This window comes from Halichoeres trimaculatus, unplaced genomic scaffold (genome assembly GCF_033239565.1).
Source record: "Halichoeres trimaculatus isolate MK-OKI-2021-1 unplaced genomic scaffold, fHalTri1.1 fHalTri1_scaffold_23, whole genome shotgun sequence".
Lineage (NCBI taxonomy): Eukaryota > Metazoa > Chordata > Actinopteri > Labriformes > Labridae > Halichoeres > Halichoeres trimaculatus.
The window spans coordinates 22,712,572-22,736,083 of record NW_027437201.1 but is presented as its reverse complement, the minus strand read 5'-3'; the positions used below and the strand labels follow the sequence as shown (position 1 = coordinate 22,736,083).

Below are 23,512 nucleotides of genomic sequence, written 5' to 3'. Positions count from 1 at the left end.
TTAAGATAAATACATGCCTCCCCCACATGCATGAAGAGACACAAGGACATGAAAGTCCATCAGCTTCTGAGCACAAAAACAAAACTGAAACTTTCTCCACATTAAAATAAATGATCTCATCAAACACGCTGCGTATTATCTAAACCTTACTCCTCATAAACAAATCCACCCAGGGCCGAGTGGCGGAGCTGATGGCAGAGTAATCTGTCTCGTAGTGACAGGCCGTGCTGCTGGGACCGGCGTCCACACTGTGCTGGCTGTAGCGTCACTAATGGGCTTCAACCCTGCACAGCGCTGCGACCACAAAGGCACAGTTTATGTTTACAGATGACAAACCTGTCAGCTCTGATAAACACACACACTGCTGCAGGTGTGATGGCACGGGGACACACACTCATACTCACGCATGAGGAGCTGTTATGCTACGCTTTATTCAGTAATAAAATAACGTCTGGTGTTACAGTCCTGCAGTGAAATATAACCACACACACACATAAAGGTGTGCACTGAAACACAGGAAAGTGAATCACAAGGAAAACTGACCGACAGGTCAAAGCACCATCTGCTCTGACTTGTTGATCACATCTGCTTCTTTCATCTCTTTATCTCTTCAGGATAGTCCTTAATTCAAAAATGAGATGCCGTTGTCCATACTCTTTTGATGAATAAATAAGGATGCTTTAGACATTTCCCACTTTTCGGGGTCAACAACAATTTATTGAGTTTATAAGTGAATAAATATGAAATTGGTCACTGGATCTGGATGTCTCAGGACGTGTATAAATAGTTATAAGTTAAAATCCCACGTCTCGTGACGCTGATGTACTGTTTTTTAATGTTATCACACCATCTAGTGTCTGGAAGTGGTAATAACAACGCTTTAAGATGTTTGGAACCTTGCCGTAGTCATTTACCTGTGAGTATTTCAACATTTGGAGGGACTAACTGTGATATGTTTCTGGGATGAAAGTTGAAATTCTGTTGCAAAACCAAAGTTTTACTGATGTATGTTAACCGCCAGCATGTCAATGCAATTTCCAATATACATTAGCATCAAGCTAATGCCATTTTAATATTGTTTTGGTAAATAAGGAGATGAACACCATGATGAATGTGTGTTGGTCATTTCTTTCTGTGTTCAATTCATCCAGCTAAGAATCAGACTTTTCATGGGAAACTGTTAGCTAACTGCTAAGCTAAGATAGATGGAGCAGACTAGTCAACATAAGGTCCAAATAATCTATAAGGGAAATGTTAAGCGCAAAGACGAACGATGGATTGAAATGTTTCTTACCCATTCTCAACAGGAAGCAGTTTTCGATACCCATCCCTAGACCTCAGTGACAATTATTTAGCTAGTTTCTTTGATTTTTAAAGTTCACAGAAAGAAAATCCACCTAGTAATCATTTGTTTTTATTAATTGAACGTTTATAAGGGAAGCAGTCTGGTTTAAAAAAAAAATGTTTTTCTGTTTCACTTGATTCTCTTCTTTTTGAATGCTCACTAAAGAGAAGGTCAATAAAATTTCGATTTTTTTACATATTTCAATAACAGAATTCATATTCTGATTTTCTTTAAGTTTTTGCTTAATTTTTTAATTTTGGCAAATTTCATAATTTTTGCATTCCTGCAAATTGTTGAGAATGATTTAAATTCCAATTATTGAATATAAAATTTTATAAAATTTTATATCTAAAAAAAAATAAGCCAAATTCAAAATTACAAATTTTAATTTAATTTTTTCAAATGTATGAAATTTTTGCTAATTTTCTAAAATTTTAATGTTTTTGGAATTCTTGCATTTTTTTTGCAAATTTTCGCACACTTGATCTTTCTTGTTTATTTACCTCATTTGTGAACTTTCAAAATTTGGGGAATTTTGCAACTTATTGAAATTTCATAAATTTTGCAAATTTAGGACATTTATGACATCACAAATTTTCCTCCCTTTTCTTAAATATTTGCAAAATTCATTATAAATAAAAAACTAAGACATCACACGTACAATTTTAATAACACAAAAAAAACTTCTGGTTTTGATAATTACTACTGGATTTTTACTTTGTTTAGAATTTTATACCTTTTTTTGTCTTTATTGTAAAGATACAGTACACTGTACATTAGTCATATTAGTGGGGTATAAATCCTGTATCTCAATACAGCCTAAAATATCCAAACACTGGTCATGTAAAAATGTAAGCGTTGGTCTCAAACAGCCAACTTTTTAGTTTTCACAGTGGAAACATCCAGAACAAACATTAATGAAATCTTTTTATTTCTTACGGGAGCGTCCCTTACCCTCTTTGAGCTGCAGGAGCACAGTGTTGTCACTGGGATTGCTGCAGAAGTAGCCTCCACCCTGTTCATCAAAGAAGAGCACATCCTGCCTGAGCTGCAGCTCCTCCGCCCACTCCAACCACTCCGTCTGCAGCGTGGCCTCGTACAGGTCCAGTAACCCACAGATGATGAAGGAATAGTCATCAAGGAAGCCGGATATCGGAGGAGATCTGGAGGGAACAGGCAGACAGGGTTGATGAAGATGATGTTTAGGTGTGAACAGTGTGTGATTCTCCAGTTTATCCAATAACTTTGTTCATGTTTACCCAGGGTTTCTGATTCCCAGATCTACGTGACGTCAAATGCATCACAACGCTGCCAATACCTTCCCCTCACACTCAGCCTGTCATCTCTCTGAGCTGACTCCAGCCATACATGACAACTCAACTCAAGACCTCAAGAGGGCTTCACTGACACACAGACGTAAAAAATGTGAAAGCTATCAGGACCCCAGACGCCCTTTCATCCACACCTTCAAACACAGATTTCTCTGGGAACAAAGATAAAACAGTCTCCATCTCTATCTGCTGCTCACTGACAGCTCAGTAATAGCCTCCTAATAACGCTCTCATGTGCGTGAGCTGGACGTGGCTCTCCTATGACAAGGGTACACGAAAAAAATCCATATATAATGCTACAAAAGAAGAAACACCGTCAGCAGATAAATATCACATCCAGTCCAGTTATGGATCTAGAAAACTCTTCATGGCAGAGAGTGATGCTGCAGCTGCACGAGGACGCTGCTGTAACTCTCTGATGTGAAAATGCAAAAAAGTGACCTGGCTAGGAGCGCTAGCTTCAGATGGAGTTTGTAGCTCAGGTGGTGTGGCTAAAAAAACCAACATAATGTCAAAGTCTGTAATCCATCCGACCAAACAGAGCAGCGTTCAGATCCTTCTCAGGTAAACGGCCTCACCATGAATACCTAAAGTGGTGGGAATTCAGGCTCTTTAGGCACCAGCTCATTTGGCACAGCCAGGATCGACTCCTTTAGCTCCCACACAGCTTGTCATGTTGCCCTGTAACGCAACAGCTGAGTTTTAGAGCCAAGGTAACCTGCAAATAACTTAGCCCAACAGCTTAACGCTGCCACATTGATGCATTCCTGCCGAGAAACTAGAGTCAAAACTGAATTTGACAGTTATTTCTAGGGCTGGACGATTAACTAAATTTTAATCTTGATTTTGATTTTGGTCACTCAGCATCATAAAAACAGTATAAGCAAAGAAAAACGATTAATGTGCCGCACGGCTTGGCATGTATGTAATTTCCTACGCTGCCAAAGCACCATGAATGCACCTGTGTTGTGTGCGCAGCAGCAGCAAGCGTTTGTCGATCAGCAACACGTTAAGAAAGCAGTTTACAAACATAGCAGAAAGGGCCTTTAGTTGACAAGAAAGATAGGACTATTTCAGTCATCTGGAAGCATTTTGGCTTCAAGTTGTCAGACATTACTTGCAAAATTTGTCAGGCTGTCATGTCCGCTCCCCAAGGCAACACGATCAATTTTTTTAACCACTTAAAGTTCAACCACAAAGTGGTCTTTGATCAAGTTTTGAAGGACCAAAAGAGCCAAAAAAAGTGCTAGCTTTCAGCTTCAGCCAGCGCCACAACGACAACAACACAGTCATCCATTAAGGACGCTCTTTACAGTGCCACTCCATATCCCTCCATAACGGGGGCTGTTATATTTATGCTAGCTAAGGACATGTGACCCACCAGTACCGAAAGCAACCCAGGATTCCAGAAACTTATTTATTTTCGATTGTTCTTTTGAGTTGTTAATTACCCAAGTTTTGAGATTATGACCAACCGTGTTTATTAATCATGATTTCAATATCTATCAAAATATTTGCCATAATTGTCCAGCCCCAGTTATTACAGTTTTCAGTGATGTTTTTTTAGATTGTTGGTTTGGCCTTCTTAAAGCTTTGAGAGGCAACTGGGAACAAACCAGTAAACTAATTCCCCTTTTCCACCAGTGCTTTTTCAGTGCTAGTTCCAGGCCAGTACTTGACTTGGCACCAGTTCTTTGTGTTTACAAAGCTCTGGCTCCAGGAACTAAAAAACTGCAGCTTAGCAAGCACCAACTAATTCCTGGGCCAGAGCAAGCTCCGACTACGTCAGGGGGCGGCGTTATCTGACGATCGTGATGCAGTTGAAAACAACTACCTTTAAAGCTGCCAAGCGACCGGCGCGTTGGTTTTAGGAGTTTGGTCTAAAGAGTTAGACATGGACGCTAGGGATGGGTACCTTTTACATCTGAAATGATACGGTACAGATTCCCGGTACCTGGCGATCGGTATGGGTACTCAACGGTAACAATTTTTGATTTTTTAATTTTTGTGTTAATGTGGTGAAGAGTGTCTATTTTCTTCATGATGAAATCTCACATTTTTTCAATTAAACATATTTATTCTTCAATATATAACCTTGTAATGCTGTGTTCATGTTCAGCATGGAAAATCACCCACTCTTCCCTCACAGTCACAAGGATGCATTTAGGTACCAAAACATGGTACCTTTCAATTTTACGTGAAACAGTACCAGGTACTATTGACTGAATCAGCCGGTAACTATAAAAGTACCTCATTCCCATCCCTAATGGATGCTAAGCAGAAACAGCAGTGGACAGAAGAGGAGACCCAGTGTTTTCCTGCTCTGTGGTCCTCCAAAAAGGTCCAAGTTAAGCTGGACACAGCCTCGTGGACCAAACCGGTTTTTCGAGAAGCTCCAGAAGATTGCCAGCCACAACTGCAGCATCGAGCAGCTCCTGAACAAGCTTAAGAAGTTGAATAAGGACTTCCGTGTTTGGTGACCGACCAGAAAACCAAGCCAGCCACAGCTACCACAGAGAACCAACCAAGCACTAGTACCAGTTTGGTGGAAAAGGGGTTAAAGAGCTTTTTGTGGATCCAGCCTTTCATACTTTCTGTGCCACTAGTTCCCGTAGAAACGAATGCAGACAGGTGAGCCGTCTAATCGCTCCATTCACTCCACATGAAATAACATAATCCATAAATCAGGTGAGGTGAGTATTATCCCTCGTGTCCGGCTGAGAACTTGTGTCTCAGTGTTTCCATTACCAGGCCAAACTGTGCTCCCTGGAGACACAGATGCTACAATCATTTATTCAGTGCCACGCAAAGGCCACAGAAAACTCCAGCATCAGCTCCTCAACACCTCCACAGCCTATTAACCCAGTTAGTCCCAGCTCCTACGATTCTTTCTGGTAAACTCCTGCATGGCCTACAAGTGATTTACTCATGTGTGGCACTTAAAGCAGGCTTGAAGAAAGGCCCTGGGCCGGCATCCTCCATGCTGACACCGTACCAAATTGGACAATTACGAATGAGCAGGAAGCGGGAAACAGGGCAAGGGTCTTTAGGCATACATGTGAGTGTGTGTTTAACACTGTGTGCATTTCATCATGTGTGTTGGCGGTGTCATGGCGTCCTTTTTTTCTGCTTATTCTGAGGCTTTTCGCTCTCACTCATCTGCAGTATGTAGGGCAGGAGGCAGCCAACAGAACGAGGACACCTGGAGAAGGAGCCAACGATCAACAACAACACCGCGTGTTCATGGGGCTGTGACTGCATTTGTTTACGCTTTCCAACCAAACGAGGAGGTGATGCTGCCGCCAGATCATCAGAGGGATTAATGAACAACTCTGTGCTGATTTATGATGTTTTCAGATCAGGGCTTCAGGTAGAATCAGGCCCCGTTTACACAACAATGTTTCACCCCAAAACCCAGAGAAGAAAATCTGTGTTTGCACAGAAACGCTGAGAGACTGAAAACGCTGTAGTGAGCATGCCAGGCCTGTAGATGGCGCTGTAACTGTCTCGTCCAGAAGCAGCTTTTGGTAGATCTCCTCTGAAGTAGAGTTGGGCCGATCCTCTGGTGTATTGGTGGAGGTGATGCACAATATGCTATTCTCATAATTCCATTTTTTTACATTTTTTGGGTTGCCGATTCGATTTTAATTCTTCGATATTTACGATTTTTGTGATTTTAACTTTGCTTTTTTATCAACAGACCATGCGAAAAAGTTAAATGATGATTTCCTATAAAATGCACATGATCATGTGAGTCAGACAGAAACATTTCGCCCCCTGCTGGAGGAAAGTGGTAACTTTATTCCAATCCAGTTTATAAACAAAGATTGAAATGAAGAACTCTGATTTGATTACAATTTTTTTAGACAAATAATCCCAATATTGAAATTGTCAAACAAAAAAATCCTAAAATATCATGTATTGATTTTTTTTTCTCCCACCCCTAATGGAGGCTGTTCAAAAGATAGCATTTTAAGTCGACTAAAACGCTGTTACCGTGTAAATGAGAGGCTGAAACGCAACAAGACCTACCATACCATACCAGCTTTATTTATAGAGCACTTTTAAAAACAACCACAGCTGTAGACAAAGTGCTGTACAGGTAGATCAAATGAAATGATAAAAACAGATAAGTAAAAAAAAGACAAATAAAAGAAAAACATTGTAAAAACAATAAAAAGCAAATAAAAAGCAAGTAAAAGGGAATAAAAGAAAATAAAAGAGAATAAAACCAGGCAAAGAAACTAAGTCTCGCTGGAGTTAAAAGCCAAAGAATAAAAAAAATAATAGCGAAGAGCTTGGTGCTGACAGCTCCTCAAAAGAAACGTTAGGGAAGAGGTCACGTTACCCGATTATTCTCCATCTGTGAAAGAATTTTTGAGCAATGACGGAAAAATCTGAAGTCGGAAAACCGTTCAGTAATGACATACAGCACCTGCAGTTCACCCCCTGTCCAGTTGGTGGCGAGGGTGCATAATTAACTAGGTATTATGTTGCAGTGTTGTTGTCTGGAGTTGTTGCTGACGAGACGTGCTTAAGATCTATGAAGGTGACGCGTTGGGGAGCATCCTCTCCTGTACATCAGGACCACGTGCTCCAGGGTTTCCTCCCAGTGAAGCCGATTCTGGCAGGGACAGGAAACCTGTCTTTCCAAGGCCCGAGTCTGGACGCTGGACTATCTTAACAAGCTGAGAGGCGAACGCACGTCACTGTGCAGGCGGAGTAGAGAGCCCGTTCATTCAAAGACCAAAAGAGCAGCTGAAAAACAATGAGCTGAGGTTTCATCATGACAGGAGAGTGTGTGAAAGCTTTGGAGATCACCATCAAGGCCTGCTGCCTCTCCCTGGTAATCCACCTCCACTGGCCCTGCCTGGCTGTTCCCTGAGACCTCATCCTCCACCCCCGACCCATGTTCCCGGAGGTCTCCCTGGGGAAAATGAAGGGGTGGAGGAAAGAGAGGAGCACAGAGAACCTCCATCTTTTCTCTGCCCCTGCCCCGCTCCTCCCTCCTCTCTTTCAGGCTCAAAACTCCACTGAGGAAAACACAGTCGGACTCAGTGATGACCCGTGCAGGCAAATCCAGCTGGGAATGAATGTTTACAGAACTTACCTTCAAAACCTGTCTCCTCAGCTCCTTTTTTCTGCTCTTTGTAGAGTACACATGTCGTATCGTATAACTCTGGATGATGACACACCGCACGGATTGTTTTCTCCTCCATCTTCTGGCGGAGTTGGAGTCGGAGCAGGTGGCGGTTTCTGGGGGAATGTCAGCGCTGCACAGCCTCACGTGAATTCGTGTTGAATATTCAATATTTTCAACTCGAGCATAGAGGCGTCTGGCGCTCCAAACGCACCGACGCTCCAAACACGCCTTGTCCAACACACCGCATCCAACACATCGCATCCAACACATCGCATCCAACACACCGCATCCAACACACCGCATCCAACAAGCCGTCCGGGGCAAACCGGTGTCCAAATGCGTCTCTGCTTTGACTTTGTATGTAATCTCGATGCAAATTCACATCTGGTGTGGCTGTACCATAAAAGTGGCGCCGACCGTTCATTACTTGACTGGGTGAAATGTTTTCAGACTTTAAAACGCTGATTATAGCAGCAGTGGTCAGTCCAGTCTGTAGTTTAGCAGCAGAACGAGGCTTCAGCTTTCACAAAAACAAAACAGACACTAGAAGTCGGCGTCAGAGGCAAAAGACCTCGATTACGCCAAAACGAGCATCCACTTTAAATCTACGCATCCAAGGAAAAAAGTTTCAGCTCTGAATACAGAAAGGGGCAAAAATCTTGATTTGAAACTTATCTTGGAAATAGTTTTGAGATTTTTTCAGTTTAATTAAAAAAATATACGATTTTTTATTACTTTACAAAGCTCTAGACAGCAGGGTCGGTGTAATTTTTCTATTATTTTCTCTTTCTGCCCAATAAGCAATCTGATTCTCCTGCATGATTAATGTAACGAGATGTATTTGAGTCGCTTTTGTGACAGATGAAAAATATCGAGCCCAACGTCTGCTCTCTACTTACATCTGCTGAACCTCCATCTGGTCTCCACGGTAACAGGATCGTAGGATCGTCTGTCGCTCGGCGTCCCACAGGTGCTCCTTCAGGAAGTTTCCTGCCTTTACCCCTCTGTCCAGCAGGGCTTTGTCCCCGAGCACGGCCCCCACACGAGCGAAGGCTGAGAGCATCAGACCTGAGGGAACGTAAACACAGAGGAAGAAGAGTTTCAGTTTTAAAGGATCATTACTCATCACGTATCATCTCCTCTTCCTGATGTGTGAGCGCAAAGTTACACCAAGGTCTCAGCTTATTTTGTTTCCTCTTTGAAGTTTCATTTTCCTTCTCTCATCCCTCTCTGCTCTCAGTCCTTTTACCCTTCACTCCTCTTTCATGCAGTCTATCAAAGCCAGGCAAGAGCACGGCCTGGCTTCAAAGCATCGCGGTGGAGGGCAGATGATTAACAGAGATGGTTTTTCATTAAAAGACGAGGAGGAGGTTGCATCTAATTGGTCAGTTTTCAGGATGGCAGAGCCTCATTACATCACTAAAACACTCCGGATGTTATTCATAAAGGGAGTGTGCCCTCCAAACCTGAGCAAAGAGCTAAAAAAGCACAGTCTGGTTCATAAAGCATGCTCTAAAGGTGTGCATCCCTTCACTTCATGCAAATGAGACCTGAGACGACAGCTCTGGAGCACGCAGGGTGAAAAACTATCAGCTAAAGTCGTTAGATCACAAACAAACAGGTGGATATAAAACTGTTTCAGACTTTACCGTTCCAGGACGCCAACATCTTCGTGTCCAGGTGCGGTCGGGGCCGACTCTTCCTCACCTCGGCCATTTTGGCCCTTGCAGAAGCCAGGACTTCTTGAACTTTCTCAATGCTGATGCCAAAATGAGCCGCAGTTAATTCCACAGAGTAACGGACGATCAGCACATTCTGGCCCTGCAGCTCCCCGTGGGGGTCCTGGGAACATTTATGGTACAGTTAATAAGATGGTGTCCACTAAAATTCACTTAGAGCAAAATATGAAATGTTAATGTCTTTGTGGAGCAGCTCTGGGATTTAAAAAGCTGTCTTAGGATGATAAATTATCTGGATTTAATGTTCCTGACTTTTAGTCTTTTTGGCAGTACACTTAGTGATGCTGTGAGGAGGATCTGTTTTAATTGGGCTGCCTCGCCACCTTCTGGCCCGGAGTCTCCGCACAACTCAAGTCAACTTTTTACTGGGAACAACGCAACAAGGTAAGAAATTTATCAGTTTAGCGATACAGTTTGAAACCTGACAAGAACAGACCACTGCAGAATAACTGCTGACTGTGGGTTGGAATCAACATTAGCACAAACAGTTTAGCCGTTTTGGCCTTTAGCTCGTGCTCTATCTCTCTCCTGTTTCTCTTTCTTCTGCTCTTCTGTCCTTTTTCTGTCTGACAGTTAGGCTCCAGTCTCCAGCATCACTACAAAATTAATCACAGAAATCATAAAGAAATCGAAACTTCATCAGGCATAGAGCAGAGGTCTACAACCATACTTACGTAAGAGCCATTTTTCTTTAGCTAACCTGGATAAAGGTCATTCTGCAGCCACAAAATCTACTTTATTTTCACAATAAAGGCAAAAAATAAAATTCTATACATAGTTAAAATCTAATGAATCATCATCTAAAGGGAAGGTTTTTTTTTATTTATGAAATTGTACATGGGATTGGTAAATTTTCTATTTTTAATAAATTTGCCTAAATTTAAGAAAAAAATTGGAGATTTCAAAAATTTGCAAAGAATTAAAAAATAACTTAAAAACTGCAAAAATCTGACAGAAATGTACGAAAAATGTACAACATTTCCAACAATTTTACAATTTAAAAAAAAATTAACAAGAATTTTACAAACATTTACAATTTAATAAATATTCAAAATTTTGAAAAAATGCTTGAATATGAGAACATATACATGTATACATATTGCAAAAACTGCAAAAAAAAAATGCCAGAAATATACAAAAAATATATGAAAAATGCAAAATTTTGAACAATTTCAAAATGTTAAAAATTAACAAGAATTTCACAAACTTTGAAAATTTAATACATTCCCTAAACTTTGGAAGAATGCTTGAATTTGATAACGTATACATATATTTTTTTTTTTTAAAAACTGCAAAAAATTTACCAGAAATGTACAAAAATGTGCGAAAAATGCAAAATTTTAACAATTCTAAAATTTTGAAAATTTGCGAAAATTTTAGAAACATTTAAATTTATTAAATTTTCAAAATTTTGAAAGAACGCTAGAATTCGATAGCAAATATTGATAATGTTCCTTATCATTTTTCTTGCCACATATTAAGCATTTTTATTAAGCAGGCAGTTAAATGAATCCATCCACACAGAATTAAAATCTGTATTTTCTTCCAGATTTGACTTTTTGTAGATGTAGTTATCTGATCTTATAATTAAAATTCTTTGTTTCAATAATATTTTTTAAAGCTACAAGGAGCCACTGCAAAGGAGTCAAAGAGCCGCAGGTTGAACACCCCTGTCATAGAGACTCAGATGTACCGTAAGTCAATCCGGTCAATCTCAACCTGATCAACCTCAGAAACTCTTCGCAGCTCCTTTAACTTTGCACTTGAAGCTGAACTTTGGATTAAGCTGGGGTAGAAATAATCTGAGATACCTGCTCTGGAGCTACGTTGCCCTGCTCCTTCACCCCGTAGTGGTGCATGAAGATATCGGCCTGCGTGGCAGATCCGGTCGCCCCCTCCACCACATCGTGCAACAACTCCCGAACCTCTGAAGCAGACCACACACAGAAAGCTCCTTCACGCTTTTCAGTCCCACCTGACGCTGGGATGGAGTCTGCATCCTCTGCGCTGTAGAAGCCTCCGGACTGTTTCAGACACAGACGACAGAAAACTCAAATATAAGATCGAAAAACGTCCTGAATTGTAACACTGGAAGCTCTTTACTCCAGCAGAAAAGAAATAATTACTCTCCAGTAAACTACTTTTGTGCTGGTAACTCATTAGTGTATAATTAACTAATAAATCTTAAAGATGATTTCAATTACAACCATTGTTATTTTAATTGTGAGCCTTTTTTTGCTGTTCTTGTATAAATCACAGAGGAAAAAGGATCGACCCTGAGCGGGGAGCACCGGGTGTAAGAGGCTATTTGTCAGCAGCGCCCTGCCCGCTGCCCTCCAGGATGCATGAACACACACACACACAGCCGAACACACACTTATTATCTCCTGCAGGAATTAATGGCTACTGCTGGTGCTTTGTCAGCAGCAAATACAGACATTATGGCTGCAGGCCACTCCTCATATAACCCCGTTTATAATTACTGTAGTTTGCCAACAGTGCAATTAAAGAAAAGAAAACACATCAATACTCAGCCTAATGTGCATCCTGATGACAAGATAACATCATGTGATTGTTAAGCTGATGAGACACGCTGTGGGTTATTTACCTCGTCACTCAGGTCCCTGGAGACGTACAGCAGGATGTCTTTAGCTACATCTGCAAAGATCTGCTCTCCTGAAACCTGGAAAAGCAGAAAAACTCTGCTTTAAAATGAGAGTAAACAAAACTATTTGAGACAATCCTGCACATTTTTGACCCAAGAAATCATATAAATAAGATGTAAACAAAAAGTGAAGTGTCAAATTAAATCAGGCAGAGAGGATAATGAAGGGACGCCGTGTAAGCTGCATTAAGGTCACATACTTATCACTACGTTCACAGAGATGATCACTTGTAACACACACACCTGGGAGGCGTTAATGTAAGCCACAGCCAGCTGAGCCTGATCGTACAGCATCTTCTCAAAGTGGGGGACGTGCCAGGAGGAGTCTGTGGAGTAACGATGAAAACCCTGCAGAGGAACGACGTAAACATGTTACAACGCATGATTTCACACTCTACACACAGCAGCCTGTTAGAAACAATCACTTTATAACTGAAACCACATTTCTCTGGCAAACGTTCACTCTGTTTCCACTGATTGATGATTCAAGTCCTGATCTTTGTACTTATCTTGTTTGTTTCTATGTTTCTTTATATTTCTAACTTCATATTCTTATTTTTATTGCATTTATTGCACTTTTCCTGTGAACTAATGTGGCTAAAAAATTTCCCCCATGGAGGATCAATAAAAGGATATTCAATTCTTTTCTATTGTACCTTTTTGCAAAATGAAAGCAATATTTCTGAGGGTTGGCTAAAGAAAAAATGGGCCTTGCTGGTGTTTCCGTTACGACTAGAATTGCGTTGATGTTGATGTTAATTCTGCCGATGCCTGACTAAGACTGTGTCCCAATTCAGGGGCTGCAGCCTACGAAGGCTGAAGTTGTAGACCAATTGCGTTACAGCGGTGTGTCGAAGGCCGTTCTAATTCAAAGGCTCCTCCAAATCCGGCGTCCTTTTCGGGGGCCACGAAGGACAGATTCGGTGAATCCTTCGTAGCTTCACGTATCCCAAGATCCATTGCATGTGAACACCGATGTGATGGACACAGCTGAACTCCAGAAAGAGTCCTGTTTTATTCAGATGTGAAGGATTTTTAGCAACAACTATGTGATTGTATTTCTAAAACTTTAAAGAAGATTTTGTTTTACTGTGTAAAAATATGTTGTTGGGCTCTTTTTAATTAATATACTGAGGAAAATTAGTTATTTATAAATCTTTTCATTGTTGCTTCTCTATTTTATTTCTTTATATTATTTTTCACAGGTAATTAAAAAAATGCATTCAATTATTTCAGCATTTTGTATATAATCCTTTTTTTATTTATCATCTCCCCAGCGCTTGTTCAGATGTTGAAAATGTTTCTTAACTCTCATGTAAATGATGGTTCTGTACTCTATGAATAAAGAAAATAAGAAGAAGAAGAGGAAGAAAAAGACTTATAATAATAATGAAGCCAAGTCAAAAAAAATATGAGTGTGAAAAATAATGTAAGCCTGACAGTGAAGGTGGCGCTGTGTGATGTCGAGGGTGATAAACAGGAAATGCTTCGTAGACCAGACCGTCTCAGTTCAGTTCAGCCTTTGTGGTCTACGCAGGCTACGAGGACCGTGTCCTCCATAGGCTGCAGCCCCCGAATTGAGACACAGCCTCTGAGCCGCTCACAGCCTTCCTGATGCCTTCACTGACACTCAGAAACACCAACATCTGCACTGGACACAGAACTAACAGCTGAGCTGTTACAGTATGACCACCGGAGTCTGTGTGTGTGGACGTGGTCACGTATAAGGAGGTGAGGGATAGGGATGGGTACCAAATTAGGTTCCCTATCGGTACTGACGGAATTTAAAACGGTTCCATGTTTAGGTCCCTGAATGCATCCTTGTGACTGTGAGGGAGTGGGAGAGTAGGAGATTTTCCATACTGGACATGAACACAGCATTTCAAGTTTGTATATTGATGAATAAATATTTTAAATTGAAAAACTTTGACATTTTTTATTTAAAAAAAATGGATACTTGTAACAATATTAGTACTGTATTGTTTCAAATGTGTCAGGTACCCATCCCTAGTGAGGTGGGGTGTGTTGCTATGACAAGGTGACATGTTTTTAAGGAAAAGGGTGTTAGCATTGCACTCTTGCGATTAACTTCAATATTGAAACTTCTGAAAAAACAACTCATGAGTTAGTGAAAACTTTTTGTTGAAATTTGAGATTCTTTTTCGAAATGTTGGCGTTTCTGTTACTATTTTTTACTGCAATATTTACCTTTTTCCACAATTGCAGTCATTGATTATGGGGACTATAATTTTTCTTAATGAATTAACACATTATGAAAGCAGTGTAAGGTGTTAATTTTCAGAGCCTCAAAGTTGTCTTTAAGCTACTTGTCAGTTCAGACATGTACAGACCTGGGAAACGTGGTCGTGGATCCCTCCCAGCGCCATCATACGGAGCGTGTGTAAGGCCATCTGAAGAGCCTCCACTCCCTCAGAGGTGGATCGATTCACAGACCAGTAGGTCATGAGGAACATCAGATTCACTGTGAACAGTCAGATATGAGTCACTCTACGGGTTATGAAGTGACGTAAACTGTGCGTCTTGCTGAGTGTACCTGGTGAAGGGAACTTCGGCGCCTCTCTGAAGCCACCGTACTCCTCTTCGTAGGAATGCGCCAGCTGTTGGAAGCAGCGCTTGGCGATATCTGGAGCCAGCGGAGGGCTCTCTCCTGGGCTTGCATCGATGGCTGTGCCTTTCTTTAAAGCTTCAAGGATCCTCTCTCCGCTGGACTCCAGAGCAGCTCGGTTATTCTGCCACTGAGGATCAGAAGTCATGCTTGAATTTTGTCGAATTCATTTTTAAAACTCAAAGACATGCTGTAGGCAAAGTGCTCCCAAACCTGATCCATTATTCTGTTCAGGACGGTTTTAAGCCCGGGTCGTCCTCTGTGGTCTCTGGGAGGGAAGTAGGTGCCTCCAATGAAAGGTCGAAGGTCAGGGGTCAACCACACGCTCATGGGCCAACCTCCACCTCCACTTGTTGCCTGTGAACACAACATAAGAAAAGCTGTGAGCCAGCACTACGATGGTTCAATAAATGATAACCTGTCACACACCTGTACAAAGGTCATGTAGACCTTGTCCACATCAGGTCTCTCCTCACGGTCTAACTTGATGCAGACAAAGTTGTCGCTCAGAATTTTGCCAATTTCTTCATCCTCAAAAGACTCCCTCTCCATCACATGGCACCAGTGGCACGTTGAATATCCAACTACAGGTCCCAGAAAGGTTTGCAAAACTCAGATGCACGTCGTTTCACATTTAGAGGAGCTCAATTAAGCATGGACGCCATCAGAGAGGCTTCTTACCTGATAAAAAGATCGGTTTATCCTCAGCCTTTGCTTTGTCGAACGCATCCTGTCCCCACGGGTACCTACATGAGACACGAAATCACCTCAGGATGCCTGTGCAGTAACTTTCAGAGATAGTGCATGCATATATCTCCTTAATGGCCACTCACCAGTCAACAGGGTTGTGTGCATGCTGCAGCAGGTAGGGTGACATCTCCTTCGCTAACCTGTTGGTGTGTTTGTGGGGGGTGGAGGATGAGCTTTCACCTCCTGACGCCATGCTCATAAAGACAGGTGAGCTGCACAAAAACGTATCAATAATTTATTTACAAGGAAAAAAACTGAGAAATTTTCCAATCCATAAATTGCATTTTATTATAATTTTATTTCTGTTATTTTCTATTGATCAAAGCAGTTGCTGATTTGTTGTCTTTCAGTTTAATACTATACAATATATAATTGAAAAAAAATAACAAATTTAATGGTAATAATTAAAAAAGTGTGTCCATCTTTCTACCTAATGTGAATAAATAAGTACTTTTGCAGCGTGGTTTTAGCCGTTTTCTCCCCCTGCAGTGGCTGTAAAAGGTTGTAGCAGTTAGCTACGATAGCTGCAAAACTTCATTAGAAAACTCCGTCATTTTATGCGATTCTTGTTGTTGACAAAAACTTACATGCAACTTAAAAATTTTGGCTTCTGTTTCTGCCATTTTAGACTATTTTCTACAGTTCGGCTAAATAAAATTATAAATTCACTTTTTGTTATGGACGCTAAACAGCTAACAAAGCCGTTAGATCGATGTTTACTTGCGCTGGTGTATGGGGGAAGTCGTGGAGTTACTGAACACCCCTTTGACATAAATTGACAGATTTGTGCGCTGAACAGCTTATTGGTGGCTTATTATTGATGCCGAATTGAAAACAAAGTTTTCAAGTTTTAATGAAATAGCTTTACTTATAAGGTAATGCCATCTTTAGCATGTACTGACAGCGGTATGATGATTTTAATGATTTTCCAACGGGGTTTCGCTCCGCTCTGCTCACGTTACCGGTGCAGCAGGAGTACGTCCTCTATCATCACAGAAACCCCCATGTGACAGGCAAGGGTACACCTGACAGAGCAAGTGTTTTTATTTTTCTGTTTTGTGCTTTTATTTTGCTTTCTACAACAGTGACGCACCTCTAACACTAGCCTTAGCACTAGCAACCTCATGGTGGCTTTACCTGACGAAGTAGGCCGACCGGAGTTGTAGCAGTGGGGACCTGGAGCTTGGTGGATGGGCAGTTAGTCCGGGTGAGGTGAAGAAGTTAGCCCCTGTGTTCTGCTGTGCTGGGCGTGCTCTGGAAGAAACCACCGTGGGAAGTCTCGCATGCTCCACGCAGCTACTTTTGGACAGCGACCGACGCCATGCCAGCCTAAACATCCTAATCCACCAACTGTGGAGCTCAATTCGTTACAATGCTAATGTTATCCTACATGTTGACACGAGCCAGGCATGAGGTAAACACTTAACTGCAGTATCACTAGCTGACACGTGGTGGCGGGGAAGTAATCAGAACAGCTGACAGTAGATTGATTGATTTGAACATCCAAGGTCTGCAACCTCTACTTTTATTAAAGTCAAGGAGCAACAAAAACGTACTTTATTTTCACAACAAAGACAACAAGTGTATAAATTCTGTGAATAGTGAAAATCTAGTGAATAATTAACTAAACAAGAAGTTTTTTGTGTAAATAAAATTGTGAATGTGATGACTTGGTTTTTATTTTTCATAAATTTGCAAATACTTCTTTAAAAAAATGAAACAATTATGATGTCATACATTTCATAAATTTTGCAAAAAAAATTTCATTTAAAAAAATTTGCAATTTTTAAAAAATGATCCTTAATAAATGTGCAAAAATGTGTATGGATTGTATGGGTGAAAATCTAGTCAAAAAAATTATAACTAAACAAAAAGGTTTTTTTTTCCATAAATAAAATTGTAAATGGGATGTCTTAGTTTTTATTTTAAATAAATTTGCAAATACTTCTTAAAAAATTGAAATAAAAATTCATACATTTTATTATTTTTCGAAATTTGTGAGATTTCAATAAGTTGCAAAAAAAATCATTTAAAAAACTGACAATGTTTTAAATAAAAAACAAATCCTTAACAAATGTGCAAAAATTGTAAAAAATATAATAAAATAAAATAAATACAAAATAATTAAACAACAAAAAAGTAAAATAAAATTAATTTAAATAGTTTGCAGGAATTTGCTTGAATTAAAAAAATAAATAAATTTGCAACCATTTAAAAAGTTGCTACATCTTTATAATTTTTCATAATTTGTGAGATTTCAATAAGTCACAAAAAAAATCATTTAAAAAATTTAACAATATTTTTTTAAAAATATATCCTTAATAAATGTGCAAAAATTGTATAATAATAATAATAATAATAATAATAATAATAATAATAATAATAAAAAATGAATAAATAAATACAATTAATACCATTAATTTAAATGGTTTGCAGGGATTTGCTAGAATTTAAAAAAAAAATTGAAACAATTTTAAAAAATTGCTTAATCTTCTCTTAAAAAAATGTATTTTTTCTAAAATTGAAATAATGCCAAAAAACTGCAAAAAGAAAAAAAATTGAAATCTTTTTTGCAAGATCAGATGCTTTTTTTAGTTTCACAAATTGTTAATTAATTGTAATCAGATTAAGTTTCAATGTATTAAATCACCAATACACTTCTCAAGGAAAACAAAAATTCTTTATTTATATAATATTTTTTTAAGGCTACAAAGAGCAGAATGAGGCTCCAGAGCCACAGTTTGCAGACACTTGATTCAGACAGATAGAGGTGATTGTATGGATGCCCATTACTGGCACTTTAAAAAATGGAACAGGCCAAAAAAATGAAATTAAAATAATACAAAAATAAATAAATAAAAAATGTCTTATCATCTCATTATTTTGACTTTCTTTTTTAACTTTTCCTTTTTTACTGGCAGAATTGAGTCTCCACAAAACACAGAGCTGAATCTACTTTTAGATATTTGAAAAATTTAATCTGACAATCATGGGGACAAAGCCGTCACGTGTCACCAAGTCTGATGCGATGACATTCACTGGAGTCTTTCCAGCTTGCTCCTTCACCCACTGCAGCAGCCTGGGGAGACTCCTCTGTACGGTGTTTGCAAAGTTGTCACAAAGGCGAAGGATGTACCTGAGGATCCGTACGTCGCTTGGAAGTGTGAGGTTCAAGCCACATACGAGGAAACCTGCAGGTAATGTGTGATAATGATTTAATGATGAGATGGTATTTCACCAACTTTCTCCATTTATAGGGAACTTACAGTGAGATTGTCTTGGCTTTTCCAAAGCTTTGCGAAGTTCTGCTTCAACTTTTGTTGGATCCATGCTGTTGCCGTAATAATAAGTCATTTTCCTCCATAATTCAATGTGTTGATTTATTGAATAATCATATGAAACGATGACGTTTCTGCCGCTGTCCCAGCATCGTTTCAAAGTAGGGATTTCCTGTTGAGATACGGTGGAAAAAGTTTAGAAGGAAGTGGAGATTAAAGCAGCAACTTTAATCATTGGTTTGAAGAAAGGGGGTCAGGATACCGATCTGGGGAAGAGTCTGGCTTTGAACAGAGTCTTGATGAAGTTGATGAGATGAATGTGAAGTTGTTTGTCTGTGTTTTTGAAGTTGGATAAAGCAAGGATGAGGATCTCTTTGGGGTGTTTCTCTGCCCAGACACCCCTCCCTGAGAGCAGTCTGTGCACAACGACAGCAGCGTCAACACAGATCACATGAAATCAACATTTCCCCTAATGAAACATCTTTATCAGATGTTTTTTCACACTTTAACTTTGAAAGATAAAACCTTTCTGGCAGCAGGTGGGTGGAAAAAAACAATATTCTGCAAAAAACACTGAGAAGCGCAGGCGTTAGCTTCATCTCCCGGAGTGTCAGACCAAGATCCCAGAGCTGGCAGATAACATGTTCGTGGAAAATAAGGGTATCAGAAACATGCACCAGTATCTCTGACTGGCTGTGCACGATGATGACAAGTTCGACAGGCTGCAGGAGGGATTTGACAACCACTCAGAGACGAGTGAGGCTCAGCATCCAGGCTCTCCTCTCTCCTGAGAACAAAGACGGATCTGTCAAAGAAAATACCCACTGTAGGCCTGGATGGAGCCGCACCACAGGGCGTTTTGAAACACAAACTAGCATTTCACAAAGTGTTTTTTTTTTTTTCTCTAGAGCTCACAGCTTTACCTCCACATCTGTCCGCGTGTACAGGCCATGGTAGAAGAAAAGCCTTGTAGGATTTGTGTCATTTGGCTTTCGAGCAATCCTCATGTCGAAGAATCGAACGCCAGCGTCCAGCTGCTTTGTGATCGTCTCCTCCTGGATTACAAACAAAGGAGTCAAACAGTGTCCTTCATCTGTGTCTTTTTTATAAACACATACACACACGAATCAGCTGCAGGCATGTGTAAAGCAGACGTTACCTGTGTGACCGCCCATCTGCGCACTATTTTACGGACACAATAAATCTTGCTGAACCTTTTCACTCGTTCAGGCTCAACGATGGAAGAGTTGATGTCCAAATTGTAGCTCATTGAGTCATGGCTGCCTGTAGGAAGGAACAAACACAAACACACAGATGCTCACATACACATCATATTTTATTAAACTCCAGAGGAAAAAAAAAATTATATCCAACAATACAGATCAGGGGTGTTCAACAGGAGGTCCGTGGCCCCTAGGGGGTCAGTGGAGATACAACAGGGGCCCACAACATTTTTGGTTAATGAGGCAATTTTTTTCAATATTTTTAAATAATTCTCAAATATTTCAATCTTTGAAAACACACAAATGGATAAACAGAGGCTAAATATGTATCGCTGTTCTTCAAATCATATATATACACATATATACAATTAGTTGTTTGGTATGAAAAGGAATGACTGGTGATGTTTTACTTTATAGTTATTTCTATTCCCTTGTTTGTTCTTTTGTTTCCATAATGAAACATAGTCTGGCTTTTATTTTGAAGGCTGAGTTTAATGAGAGGGCGCAGGAAATGTGATAAAAACAATGCTGGCAGGTACGTCGGGCCAGGTGGTACATGGGTAATGTTTGAGGTGAACCATTCGCCAAGATAACAGCCCGTTAAGCAGAGAATTAGGTACCATTTGTGTGTTTGTTTTTGTGGTGTTTGTTGCTTTGTGTTGTGAGGTAAGTAACCGAGGAAGCCGCTACATACTTTAGCGCATATCTGAAACCAGTCAGATCAAGAAAAAAATATTTCATTTGCTTTTGAGCACCAAAAATTATTATATATTTGGGTAAGGAGAGCAAACAATTGCCCAAAGAACGAAGAACACTGTGGCTAGCTAACACTTGAGTTTAGCTAGCCCCGTGTTGCTAGCTAAAATCCATCAGGATATCCAAGGCAATAATCTGTGATTAGTCCAAATTTTCAAGAATGAGTCCCCCACTACAGGTTTTAGTGTGCCCCATGTGTTTTTATACATTTCTTGACGGATAAGACGTCCTAAAATCTCATTTTGCTGCGCACTTCTACCTCCATCCATTCAGTGTTTACGTACGTGTACCTCCAATGTGGCTGTACATTCAGGTAACTACACGAACAGTGACTTCAGTGACTGTTTGTTAGCTTGTTTGTTGTCTCAGGGGTTTCCAAGCCCCATCAAGTCATTTCTAATTTAAAGCATTTACATTTATGGCACTTATGTGTGCAAAATTTTAACTGTTATTTAACTCAAGAGGTTTGTAAGTTTAACTTTTCTTGTACTTGTGTTTTGTCATGTCCTGTAGCTCTTACAGTGTGTATGTGAGATGAACGTCAAAGACCTCTGTTTTATATTAATGTAGGAACACTGCATTGGATGGCTCGTTGAAATTACATAAAGATATTCATAAACCTATGATAAAGAACCCAAATCAGACCATCACTTGTCTTGTTGTTCATGTTTTGCTGAAAATTATGGATATACCATTGGATGTAAAATAACTAAAAAGTAACAAGCAGCATTGATCGGTCCCTTTACGCCTGTCCGTCATGCCCGTTTTACGTCCACTGTCAAGGTTTCATCCCTTTATAATGTCTGTGTGTGTTTTTAAAACCATAGCATTTTCCCGCCTTCAGTAAGTCACGTGACCAGCTGCACGGAACTCCTGATCAGTGTGTCACATCATCACCAACTGCTGCTGTGTGTGGAGTGAAAATGACAAAAGTTCTAGAAAAAACTCCTCATAGACGGCACAATTTGCCCCAAAACACTGTAAAAAAATAAAAAAAATTTTGTAGTAAATTTTGTCAAAAATCGGTCCATGTCATTGTTAAAGCTGTACAACTTTTAGTTTTTTATCTAGAGACCCAAATGCTGCAGCCTGCGTGGAGTTGATCCATCTACTCCCATTCATTCTAAAAGGAGTAAGCTGGCAAACATTTTGATGTTGGTTTGATCTCTCTACAACATTCCTACTGGTCATTTTTAGCAGAATCAGAGTTGGAATACCTTTAGCTTTTCCAGCCTACATCAAATTACTGCAAGGACAACGGATTTTATACCTTTGTCAAGCAATTTGAAACCATCAGTCACAACCACAGGTGTTATATACACTCCCTGACTTGGCTGGAAAGAGATACCAAGCTTGAAAATCAATCAAGCTCCCTTCAGCATCCACATGTTGGAGTAATGACTGTGATTATGTTATCAGGCCGGAGCAGATCTATGTGAAACCCAAAAGCTTTTAGTGCTCGACGAGGAGATTTATAGTTGTTACTGTGCTTTCTGTGACAGTATCAATTTATTATGACAGAGCTGTAATAAGTTTAACTTGTTTTAGTGCAGTCGTTATTTCAGCCTCGTACCTGGTATGGCCAGCCTGAAGAGAGGAACGTTGTGGAGTTGAGGAGGAAGCTGTGACATCCAGTCGGAGTAGTTTGTGATTTCTGCTCCGGCGTTGTTCTGTTTTGACTTTGACATTTCCAGTTCTACACAAAGCAACTCAAAGTCAGCTGTAGGAATCTGAACAGTTCAGTTTGAAGCTTCACATAGTGAGATTATTTAGCATGAGACACTCAAAAGGTCAGGAGTTAAAACAGGACTCACCCTGACAAAGCTCAGATCTTCTTTCTCACCTCAGATGTGACAAGCTGTGATATTTTCATGAAGCTTACACAGCTCTGACCTTCAACAGGCGGCAGTTTTATCCTGTACACACTTCAGTTTGTCTCAGGAAGGCCGGGTGTACGAGGAAAGCTCACGCAGAACAGGTTTTAATGATAGGAATGTTTGATGACGGTGAAACTTCCTCATACTTCCTCAGCGAGCTCAGACATCCAGTGAGGAAAGAAAACAAAACTGACTTTTGATCAGACTGAACTGTGGCTGAAATGTAAGGGAGTAAGTTACCAGGCAAAGGACAAAAGTAAGGGAAAAAGATCATAATCCTGAAATGAAACTAAAATAAATAAATCAACAAAAAATGAGTCAATGACTAAAAATAAACAAACCCTGGGCCCACACTAAAATAAAAGAGGTCAACTCAAAAAAGCGAAACAGGCCTAACCTAAATGAGACTTGTGGGAGCTTTAAATAGACAAAAGACTATTCCAACATTAACAGGAGGGGGAAACCAAGGTAAGACAAAATAAATGTTTCACAAACTCAGAAAAACACCATAAAATTATCCAATATATTTACAGAAAAAACTTAATTGTCTTCAATGACTGATAAAATTGTAAACAAAAGTTTTCTGGCGTCATCAAAAGTCCAAGCTGCTTCTTCCTCCCCTTTCGATGGGCTCTCCCACTTCCTGTGGGAGGGGCTTAAGAGGACCATCTGCCAGCTCTACACTTTAGAGATTCCACAAATGGTTTCATTTAAAAGTGGTAAGATACAAAAAATACACAAATAGCTATGAGGTCAAAAAAACCTTGTCGCTAAATTCT

General features: G+C 39.9%; 2 protein-coding genes across 2 annotated transcripts in view; both read right to left on the bottom strand.

Moving 5' to 3' along the window:
- spata20 (spermatogenesis associated 20) overlaps positions 1-17,045 on the bottom strand; it is a 31,736-nt gene extending 14,691 nt beyond the window's left edge. The window contains exons 1-13 of the mRNA XM_074663696.1: positions 16,737-17,045; positions 15,683-15,811; positions 15,531-15,595; positions 15,279-15,433; positions 15,063-15,206; positions 14,778-14,979; positions 14,575-14,705; positions 12,467-12,571; positions 12,167-12,241; positions 11,370-11,582; positions 9,469-9,661; positions 8,719-8,887; positions 2,300-2,508 (exon numbers count right to left, since the gene is read on the bottom strand). Coding sequence (XP_074519797.1) covers positions 2,300-2,508; positions 8,719-8,887; positions 9,469-9,661; positions 11,370-11,582; positions 12,167-12,241; positions 12,467-12,571; positions 14,575-14,705; positions 14,778-14,979; positions 15,063-15,206; positions 15,279-15,433; positions 15,531-15,595; positions 15,683-15,811; positions 16,737-16,936 — 1,990 coding nt within the window. The 5' untranslated portion in view covers positions 16,937-17,045. The remainder of the gene's footprint in view (positions 1-2,299; positions 2,509-8,718; positions 8,888-9,468; positions 9,662-11,369; positions 11,583-12,166; positions 12,242-12,466; positions 12,572-14,574; positions 14,706-14,777; positions 14,980-15,062; positions 15,207-15,278; positions 15,434-15,530; positions 15,596-15,682; positions 15,812-16,736) is intronic.
- A 1,512-nt stretch (positions 17,046-18,557) lies between these two features.
- Positions 18,558-23,134, bottom strand: LOC141785487 (PI-PLC X domain-containing protein 1-like). The gene is made up of 7 exons (XM_074663827.1): positions 22,671-23,134; positions 22,430-22,552; positions 20,037-20,161; positions 19,793-19,932; positions 19,140-19,278; positions 18,866-19,049; positions 18,558-18,790 (listed from the first exon to the last, which is right to left on the bottom strand). The coding sequence occupies exons 2-7, from the start codon at positions 22,542-22,544 to the stop codon at positions 18,558-18,560; spliced, it is 936 nt and encodes a 311-aa protein (XP_074519928.1). The 5' UTR covers positions 22,545-22,552; positions 22,671-23,134.
- Between the last annotated feature and the right edge of the window lie 378 nt (positions 23,135-23,512).

Coding starts and splice junctions, on each gene's coding strand:
- LOC141785487 (XM_074663827.1), bottom strand. CDS start 22,544: ATGTCAAAGTCAAAACAGAACAACGCCGGAGCAGAAATCACAAACTAC. Junction 19,279..19,792: donor ACAGATGTGGAGGTAAAGCT/GTGAGCTCTAGA, acceptor GCTCTCAGGGAG/GGGTGTCTGGGCAGAGAAAC. Junction 18,791..18,865: donor AAAGCCAAGACAATCTCACT/GTAAGTTCCCTA, acceptor CATTACCTGCAG/GTTTCCTCGTATGTGGCTTG.